The 11,048-nt window shown below is 35.0% G+C and overlaps 1 protein-coding gene across 4 annotated transcripts in view; it reads right to left on the reverse strand.

Annotated features, from left to right (window-relative positions):
• The window catches only part of FGF7 (fibroblast growth factor 7), a 30,586-nt gene extending 23,447 nt beyond the window's left edge, over positions 1 to 7,139 (reverse strand). The window contains exons 1-2 of one of the 4 annotated variants that reach the window (XM_052808960.1): positions 6,904 to 7,139; positions 5,800 to 6,299 (exon numbers count right to left, since the gene is read on the reverse strand). In XM_052808960.1, coding sequence (XP_052664920.1) covers positions 5,800 to 6,085 — 286 coding nt within the window. In that variant the 5' untranslated portion in view covers positions 6,086 to 6,299; positions 6,904 to 7,139. Of the gene's footprint in view, positions 1 to 5,799; positions 6,385 to 6,903 lie in introns of all 4 variants that reach the window. The other 3 variants (XM_052808959.1, XM_052808961.1, XM_052808958.1) reach the window with 3 other exon arrangements.
• Positions 7,140 to 11,048: the final 3,909 nt, after the last annotated feature.

An 11,048-nucleotide genomic window follows, 5' to 3' on the forward strand; every position in this document is an offset into this window, starting at 1 on the left:
AGGGCCACTTCAGCATATTTTCTTCAGGATGGAGCAATAACTTGCTTAATGATACAATACTGAATTTTTTGTACATTCAGAAATTGTAAACAATGGGGGGATAAAAGCTGTGAGGGAGAAGGGGTTGCAATTTCTCTTTTTAAATGTATCCTGTAACTGCATCTGCAGTTGGCTGCTAAACTTGATTGATGGTTCCATAAAAATATAACATTTCTCATTTCTGAAAAATCTCAATATTGAGAGATTCAGAAAAACTGCCAGGTCACAGCTGAATTAACAAAGGTGTATCAAGGTCAAAAGAATCAGTTTAAGCACAATGTGTATAGATTCAGCTTCAGTGTTTTTCACTGCTCAGACTGATTTTAGCTCAAACCCCAGTTTTGAAACATGCACAGGCAGACATAGCCCTGTTGGTGTATGTTAGCTTGTGAAGCTGCTGCCTGTGCATGAGCCCAGAGGTTTGATTCTCCCCTCAGAGCTTATGCAATCATTTTGTGTTCAGAGAAGAAAGTGAGTATAAACTGCTACTGTTCTGACTTTACACATATTTTTCAGCTGGTAAATACCATGGAATAAAGAAGGTGGTGAAGATTCAGGAGGTAAATTCGGAAGTGATTAACAGTTTTAACTGTGTTTTGTGGCACCCCTGTTTACTGTGGCAGCTGAGCACTGATCTCGACACAGATACATGAGACCTGAAGAATCTTGCTGCAATGGCTCAAGACTTTACTCCCTCCTTTCTTCTCCTCACTTCCCTGAAAGTGTACTCTTATCGAAAAAGTCAATAGAAGCTGTAAGACAGGCATAACTCAGCTGCTTCTGTTATCTGCATCTTTGCTAAAACCCATCTTCATCAGCAGTTGATGGTGAAAAGCTGAAATTTGTGATAAGGTATAGGGTAACGTATAGGCATAGAGTCTCTTCTGCTGGTGGAAACTTGAGGGGTGGTATATACCGCCAGTGCTAGACAAAGAGCTAGAGAGAGCAGGGAAATCTGTTATATTTAGATCTGATTAATTACTGTAGGAGAGAAAGTCATCCTTGGCACTGTAGGCAAAGTTTTGAGAGGATACACATGTATTGCCATTTGAATTAAATATCTCTCTGTTATAACCAAGAAGATTAGCAGACTACTAATGTGAAGCAAAAGCACTTTCACATTAGTGAAGATTTTTCTCCTGATGCCAACGTATTGGTTTGACCGACAACCTCTGAAAAATCAAGAATGCAGTTGCAAAGACAGACTTTCTGTTTGGTTGGAACACACATAACCCTTAACTGAATCTGGTACATCAATACCTGCCTTGACGTATCTGATTTCAGATACTGAATCTTGTTGCTCCTCTATGTAATATGTATTTAAGAAACAGAAATAAAATTTATATAGTGGCACAGCATACATAGTCCAACATTTGTTTCACCCTAAGAAGCATATATATAAAATGCTATTGGAAATAATTTTGATTCCTAAGCAAGTTTGAGTATTTAACCACTAACATGCATATAAAGTATATTTTGTCATCAGTTAGGGTTTAGGTTTGAACAAAACCAAGTTAGAGTTCATTTAATATTGCTGAAAACTATGACTTGTTGGATTTTGATCAAAATAGAAGTAGTTTTCCAAGATAAAAATTTTAATCAAGATTTCAGCCATTTTGTGCCAAGATCTCACTAGACTATCTTTTCTTTTTTTACTTTTTTTCGTTGGCTTTATCCACTGAAAAGAAGAGGAAATAGGCACTTTCTGGGTTTAGAGCACACATGGAATATGATAGGATCAGACATCTTAGGATTCAGGTTCCGGGAAGGCTTTTCTAGTAACTAAGAGACCCTTTGAAGTCTTTAAAATGAGATTCCAAAGGCAACAGAGCATGGAAAGTCCTAAAGCATCATCCAGCCGTAGTTGTAAATCTTCTTGGGTAGAGTCAAAATAAACTCTGATTTTTGCTGCCTTTTTTTCTGAACAAAATTGAATAAAATCTGGCAAAATTCATAAACATGAACTGAAATGGAAGAAGGAGTAAGCAGTAATAAGGAGACATTTATTTTCCATCAAAGATAATGAGTTAACAAATCGTCGTGTTATCTCCAAGATTTGTTCAGTCACTCTCACTTTTTACAATCATAAATTCAAAAAGTCTGTTTTGTGTGCCCACTTAGATTATTTTACATGAACAAGATACAAAGTTTATTTTTTAATAAAAAGCATATAGTTTATGCTTGGACAAGGTATAATAAGTGATTGGAAAAATGTTTATGAATAATGACAGATTTTTCTGGGTGACCTCATCTCTTGGCTGCTTCCTAATTCTTGCTTTAGTGTTTCAGTATGTGACTCTCAGTTCTCACTCTGCCTTTTAGCTTTCAGAATGAAAGCAAAGCTGTCAGGTGCAAAATTATTTCCTCTGCTTAATGAAGATCACTGTCCTCTGATTTGCTTAGTTTACTCTTGAGTTATCACCTTTATGTCCACCAGAAGGCTCTACTGCTTTCTGAAATGTGTACAGAGTAATATTCTTCAGGTACCTAACAAGGTCGTCATTGTTGTAAACAGGATTCAACAATGTGCTTTCACTGAAAACAGTACACACACGTTTCTTGGACTAAGCAGTTAACTTCTAATGTGTTTTGAAACAAGTGAATGATAAATACAGATTAATTATAATTGGTGAGTGAGGATTTGGTTCAGTGTTTAATTTTGTCATGGAATTTCAATCCACATACATTTAATACAGTGGCTTTTGAACTAAAATCTTAGGAAATTTTAACACTTCCATTATTTTTGCTGTTACTTTCATAGGATGCGTATATGTATTTTGTTCTGTAACTTACTAGAGAAGTTTGAAATACAAAGACCCTAATTCCTCACCGTCTTGGCATTCTAACGTTTATAGTCCCGACTGATGAGAGAAGCTCTGTGAATTTTGGCACTTGCCAGAGTTATGATGAAGTTATTCTACAGACATTTCTCAGTGTGAAGATTGCTCTTCACATTATTCATGCTTCACAATTCATGGGCTGAAAACAAGCAGTTGACTGTCTGCAAAACTGTCAATGCAGCTTCCTTTATGAAGCTAAGTTATGATAGTTAAAAATATGACCTTTTTTCTTGTTTTCACTTTAGTAGCACATGTTAGTGATTCAAAAGGGAAAAGGATACCCTTTATTTATTATGTAAGTGGAAAATTAGGATAAAATAGATACTTCTCAGAGCAACACTCTTCATACCCATTGTTTAATTTGACTGCAACTGTTCTGGGATTCCATCCTGAGAAACAGATCTGATTTACCTTTTACTAACTTTCAGAACTGGAAATTGTGGAACAAGAATATTTGAACACCCAGATTGATACATCTTTGTAATGGGTATGATTTAAAATGATGCTTTTCAGAGACCCTGGATAAAAATAGCCTGTTTAGTCTTCTAATGTTAAAAATTTTGCTTAGGGAAAGTGTATTAATCCAGGTGAGGGTTTTGGGGGGTTTTTTGGTCTGGGTTGTTTTTTTTTTCCCCTCATATGATAGTATTTTCTTTATGGGTATTTTAGTAGAGAGCCATAAACACATCTTCAAAAAGCCTTCTTACATATTCTGTTCAATAGAAGGTGTGACAAAAAAGAAGTTTTTCACAATACTAATTTTTTTAGTTTCTCAGAAAATCCAAGTTATCAGTGTTTACATTTTTCCAGTCCTCTTTGTCTATATTTCCCTATTCTACTTGTCCAACAAAAGCATTTGGATATTATTTCCTAGTATACAACAGATAAATTACAGCAAGAGATTTAAACTTAAGATGGTGGGAGACTTCCCACATATTTTAGTTAAATTTAGTGGAGACAGTTCATCATAGCGCACATCAGTTACGAGATAAGCCATTCAAGTATTGGTTGTTTTTTCTCCTGATATTTGTTGCATTTACCAGCAAAAGAATTCAAAATTTTTTTTCACTGCAATATAAATGTAAGGGTTTAATGACTCGAGGTTGCCTTTCTGTAATTTGTAATAGTTACCATCACTAAATATTCATAAAGTGTTCAGAAAACTACAAGAAAATGGGTTGCCTTTAGCACAAAACGATCTGATATTCTCTAAGGGTTTCACTACAGAACATTTCAGGGTGTCAGTGTGCTTCAGCAGCATGGGCTCCTGCAGAGAATTGAGAACCTGTACTTGAACTTGAAATAATGCTAAATTACTAATAAAGTTTTTATTTAAGCATCATGGAACAAAAAAAAGCAAATTTCTATAATTATTCAGCTCTATATGCTGTCATAATCTCTTTAAAGTGTTTGTAAATAATAACAGAAAAAAATGGGTACTGTGGATATTCACTTATCTGCAAAAATTTATAAGAAACTATTTCAACAGTCAGTACATTTTTTTCCAGTGATTTTTATGGGAGCAACATTTCACTCCAAAACTAGCCCTATGGATCTGTATTGTAGCAATGTCCTCCTGAAATTCAATGGGAGTCGTCTTGAATATGGACCAAATAACATATTTGGCTGCTGGCCACGTGTTGTCTTTCAGAGGAATATGCTTATTTGCTATGTAATAGTGTAGGAAGAAAGGAGACATATGGAAACAAATTTTAAAAGAAACAGTACCATTAGTCAATGATGTTTTAGCCACACAAGTTGCCAAGCTCTTAATGTAGTCATGAAGCAAAGAAATAAATTATGAAGCCCACTAGCCAGGCGCTTAGCTTGCAGAAGTGCTGTTCTTATAGAAAATAAGCAGTCAACTTCGGTTGAAAGCTGAATCACACTAACAGTTCTTGAAGTTGGATTTATTGATTTCTTTTGCTGCTGCTCTTATAAAAAGCACAATAATACATACAACCTACATTAAAACTGTATTTAATACCATCCTTGGATATATATTTGTCCTTTCAGTTGACGATAAACATTAGACCAGCATGTCTCTGCCCCCTTTTCCTTATAATTTCATTTTGAAACATGCAATATAATCCTATGTATTTTCCTGTTGTATCTTAATAAACTAATGTCTTTTCAAATAAGTGTCATGTTTCTCTAAATAAACAATATATTTGTAATAACATGAAAGCTAAAGTGGCAAAAATAGTGACTGTAAAATTGATTCCTTCAAGTCTAAATGGAAGATACATAGGTACTTGTGTGAAAAATACAGATTAGTACAACAATTCTTTTGCCAGTTCAAAAATTGTATTTGGTACAGCTTTGCAAAATATTATATGTCCATTCTCTCTAGATGAGTCATATTTTTGGAAGAAAGGGGAGAGAATATTTTTTCAGCATCATGATCATTGTAATAATGAACTGCAGAAACTATAATAGATTTTGTTCCTGGCTTGGCAGACTATCTAAAAGATTTTGCAAGAGAGTTTACATAATTCTTTCCATTGAACTTTCTAGTATTGCATATGTTTTAATTGTTAACTCAAACACACCAAACTTTTAGGTAGTTTGTGGACTATATAAATGTGGTTTAATGTTTCATAAGTATTTTATGAGCAGAGTTTGTGGTTATACATTTTCATACTTACAACCTTAATTCACTTGTTAAAATAGGCTCTCTGTTTGCTAATAGTTACCAGCTGTAACTAATGCATTAGTAGATCTACAATGTATTTAAAATGACGCATTTCAAAATCAATAACAAATGTCCTGCTGTAGGATTAATTGGAAAACTTGTCTTATACAATGGTCAGTACCCTACACAAAATTCTTCTGAAATTACAATAAATCAAGGAATAAGAAACAATGATGTATAAATTTCTAAAAACTTTGAAATAGGAAAAGCAAAAGTATTACTTACTGTAGTTGTTGTTTGCTTCTCTTGTCCCCTTTACTTTGCCTCGTTTATCAATCCTCATATACCACTGAGTTCGACAGAAAAGTCTTCTCACTCTTACATCCCCCCCTTCCATATAATCATAGCTTCTGGTATGTCGCTCAGGGCTGGAACAGTTCACATTTGTAGCCATTTGCTCTGGAGTCATGTCATTGCAAGCTAAAGATATAGTGCCCATTAGAAAGATAATGTAAAAGTATGATCTGTAGAGCAAAATTGGCAGGATCCATGTCAGTATCCATTTGTGCATTATAGTGCAGTGTTCTGGGTGTTCATGAACAACATAATGAAAATTAAATCTCAAGTAGACTGTTGCTCTTAGGTCACCGACCTGCCTTCTGTCTTTACGAGTTACAGATTCATTTAAATGAGATTGTTCCCTCTTCTAGAATTCTGATCGTTATTCCTTAATAGTTAATGGCGAAATAGAAGAGCTTCTTAAATATCTCTTCAGTCAGAATATCCTTTAAAGACACAAGTTATGAAAACCTTTGTTGTCATGACCTTCTGTACTACTTGAATTTGCTGCTTGCACTGAAAGTAAAAGATCTGTGAGAAAAGGTGCATGTATAAGTTTTTATGCTCAACTGTTACAAACGTGCAAGGATACATTATGCTATTGAAAAGTACTATACATAAATGTATGACATGCTAAGCTGATTTTTAAAAATATGCAAAGGTATATACAATAGATCTCTCTCTCACAACTTTTTACATAAACAGACATTTAAACTGATTGTAAACATAGTTCTGTCTTCGGTTTTAAGTCCTTCCAAAAATCCCCTATTGATTCAGTTGAACTACTTTCTCATGCATGGTAAAATTCTGCTGATTACTTCATACCCATATATTCACTATTAGCACAGTCTATCAGATAACTTTTCTCTAGTTCAAATTTCAAAACAGACCTCATAGCCTTAGCCCTGTATTTTTATTCCTACCCTTTTCAGTTTGTTAATAGAAATAGTTTTCTTAATGCTTTTTTAGCATCTAGCATATACAAATGAAGATAAAAGTTATTAGCTATTAGAAACTGTTGAATGTTCTTGTAAAGTACAGATAACTTACTTGTTCCTGTTGATAAGAGCTGAATACCCAAGTACTCCATTTCTGTTGTCTGCTTTTTGCAACATGAGACACTCTACTGTAGCTACAAACTTCTCAGCTCAGAAAGACTCCACCAGAATTATAATTGTTTCCATAAATCAACACGCTGGAGAGATGGTGTGTATGTGCTTATGCGTGCGCGTGCATGTGTGTGTTGAGCCTGTTGTTCAGTCCTTTTCGATAAATACCTTTGCTGACCTCACTTGGAAGCAATTAGAATTTAACCAGTCAGCTGTCAGTTGAATGCACGAACGAAAATAAAAGACTTGCATTGTATCGTGTCCAATGGTCATCAGAGGGAGCTATGTACATAGTTTATACTTTAAATCTCCAAGAATCTACTTTCTAAAAACATATATTCTGTGGTGTGTGGATAGAAATTGCTTCGTATGCTAGCTAGTGTTTCTGTGCTTTGATTTAGGTCAGTATTTTTCTGTCCTTAAAAAATTCTTCCTTCTCTCTTTTGTACTCACATATTTATCTCAGTTTGCTTTCAGATCTGTTCTGCACTTTGGTGGATTCGTAGTCTGCTTAGTGCCTTTCTGATGGATATATGAAACATGTGGGTCCATTATGTTCTGTGGAGAAGGGTGTACTGTGGCCATTATAGATGATGCAGTATATTTTTATATCATGGATTTGAAAAGAGAAACAACTGCACTGAGATTTTTATTTGATCAGCCATTAGATGAAAATGAGAATGTATATTTGGATGTTTCAAAGTCTGACATTCAAACACAACCTTTATCAGCGTGAAGAAGAAATTACTACTCGGGAACAGCCTTCCTTAGTGTACATAGTTACTAGTTCTCCAAACTTACACCACAAGAATGAAAAGTGGCAGCAATGCAAGAAAAACACTTATACTGCATACCAACCAATGGGTGACCAGCAGGCATAAAATACAGAGAATCAAAATAATGGGTAGATATGCCTGGTTTTCTGCTTCTGTATGCTTATTTCCATCTTTGGCACCAGTCTGCTATCCAAAGTCCATGTTCCATTTTACCCTTAAATTCTGTTGAGTTTCTGGTGAATGTATCTGTAAAACATACCGAAGCCAAGTTTTCAGTAGCCCCTTATCCTGTTTAATTTCCACACTGTTGATGTGAGTGTACGTCAGACCCTTTAGTAAATAATAGTAACAAGGAAAGTTTGGAATGAATCCACATATTAAGAATAGTTTACTTACCTTTAGTTGTCTATACTTGATAATATAATGCAGTTTATCATTCTCTGCTTTTATTCCACCCCCACTCCTTCCTCTCTGTAGAAATGGATAACAGTTACTTCTTAAAAATTGAGTAAACTGTAGAGGCAGTTAAAAATCATAGGGAGTACATATGTGCCACCTTGTGGTGAGGGGGACATAAGTAAATTGGGGTTTTTCACTGGAGTGGTCCAAAATGAGCATAAAGGTGTATGGCACCAGGCAACCTTACTCAGTCTTTCCTATACACAAACACAGAGAATGAGTCATTTCCTTCCTTAACATCCTCAACTTCCTTCTTAGTACTCACTTGGATTAATCCCATTTGTCACTCTCTTTGCTTTCTTTTTTTAACCATTTTCACTCGAAATCCAAAGTTGATCAACTTTTCTTATCAATATCTCCATTTCAGCATAGTGAGCTGTTCCCCATATTCTGTGGCTCAGCCTAATTTTCCTAGTTCAGCAAAAGGCTCAATATATGCACCTTTATGATATGAAAGGTATGGCGCTTAGGGATTTCAAAGGCTGGATGCCTGCACTAGATACACAAAGTGGCTTTCATTAAGCCTTGTAAACTGTGATTCCAGCTATTTCCAGTTTGACTTGCATCTTGTCAACCTGTGACCACCCTTCTGACAAGAAGTGGGGACTGAAGTGATTTATCCCAGTTGCGTTTTTTGCCAGTACATTTGCTGGTTTTATATCAGTATGTTCTCTGATCCATTCCACAGTCTGAATTCAGAATGATAGCAATGAAAAAAATTTGTGGTATTCAAAAGGCTTATCTGTTGTGTATTATAAAGAGAGCAATCAAGGATAAAAGGTAATCTGTGTTTTACTCAGCAAAGCAGGATGCAAGTAGAAATGTCTTTGTAAATACTCTGGGTCTTTTATGTGCAATACTAACTTTCACTTTTGGATCCATACTGTTTTTAATTTTTCTTATTCCTTGCTAACTTACTGTTTCTGACAGTAAGAGGAGAAAAAATACATACCTGAGGTTTTAGTTCCAGAAAGCTGGAGCTACTCACAGTCCAGGCATAAGCATGTATTTCTCTTGGCTCTGAAAAAATAAATTACTTACTGTAAGTGTATTTTTAAAGTGGTGCTTCAGTTCAGATCTTTATGAAGTTTTGTATTTAGAATAAATGAAAAGCAGTTTAAATAAGGTACTAGCTCTAAGTTTAGTCAGTGAACAATGCAGTTAATCTTTAATTATTGCTGATAACATTCATATCCTCACATTTTCTAATTATAGAATAACTTTTTTCCACAATGCTTTAACTGCAGTTTTACTTAATCATACAGTTTCATGTCTTGCTATACAAGTACAACTGCATATTTTTAATGAAAGGATGCCATCTTGATCTGCATATACAAGTCAGGTTTCTTTATATAAATCTCTGATCCCTTGAATGATCCAACCCACTTCTGTTTAAACCAAGCGTAACTAATATCTCTCTCAAATTGAACTGTCTTCGTTTTATGGAAGACTTAGCTCGACTGACACTTCTTCCTCTATGTTCTTACAAATGTGCTTGCCCAGGGCTTTGCAAATCCAATTCCAAGCAAGTCCTTAATTATATATAGAAATTGTCCACCTAAAATGCTAGTGATTTTGCATTTCTTTGGCGAGACTGTATTTGAAGAAATGTGTTAAGGTATCAGGACCACAGGAAACATGAAAATGTGCAAAATACACATGCTGTAAGCCATCCTTTAGTATATAAACCTGCCCCCTTTATGTTAACCTATGCATTGGTTCCTGCTTCCTAGTTGATAGATGGTTATCCACAGCATTGCTACAGTGCACATGCTGAAAAGAAAAAAGTGGAAATGAATTGCAAGCACTTTGCTTCCAATTATGAAGATTGTGCCTTCAGTTCAAATAGAAACAGCTTAATAAAGTCTATTTCCTTTTCCCTCACATAGGAAATTACTTTTTGTCCTTTTAGATGAAAACATGACTATAGGGATCCGTGCTTTCCTCATCTCCAGGCTGACCTGTTATAATATGTACCACCCAGGTTTGGCATTGGGTCATGAATGTGACTTTTTAAAAAAACCTCCATTTTGTCCAGCTTGCCCTCAGGGCAACACATACCTGCTAAGAAACTATCATTCTGCTGTTCCTTGTTCCCTGATCCATTTCAAATTTGCTTTAGAACATCTTCCAGAACTTTCAGAATTTAAGACAGTAGGAAGATAAAAGTCTTTGTATCAGACTTTAAACCTAAGATGTTGGGTTTTAATGCCCTGCAGCAATAGCTAAAATGGGATTGGAATGTCCTATGGAAAAAATTCCGCAGATGTGAAGGTGCTAAATGTTCTCATGGTTAAATCATTATCTGTAGTTCCCTGATCTCAGAAATCAGGATTAGATCAAGGTTAACTTTTGCTACATGCAAAAGATGTTTGTGCAAATCTTCCATCAACATTGATATCTGAAAAACATTGCAATATGCATGCAAAATAAACTCATTTAACAAGGCAGTAAAGACAAAAGACAGATAAGGAATATGGCACTTCAGTTTGGATTTATCTTTTCAGGATGTAAACTTAAGTGTAAACTTAAGATTAAAAACCATAATTATGAATCCTTTGCCTGCCTGACTGTAAGAATGTCTTTTTTGGTTTTGGTAACTGGTATGGGTTATTAAAATCATATTGAAATGACAACAATAAATTTTTCCTAGCAATTCTCAAAACAGATCCCTTAAACATCATTCATTTCTTTGTTTCCTCCTATTCAGCCAGATCATATTGAGCTGATTTAAATCTACAGGAAAACTGGAATGGGATGCAGTAGATACTAATACAACAACAAACACCAAAACCCCCACCAAAACAAAACCAAACTATCAAATAGTTGACAACTATATAACAACTTCCTT

Source organism: Harpia harpyja, chromosome 14 (genome assembly GCF_026419915.1).
Source record: "Harpia harpyja isolate bHarHar1 chromosome 14, bHarHar1 primary haplotype, whole genome shotgun sequence".
Classification (NCBI taxonomy): domain Eukaryota; kingdom Metazoa; phylum Chordata; class Aves; order Accipitriformes; family Accipitridae; genus Harpia; species Harpia harpyja.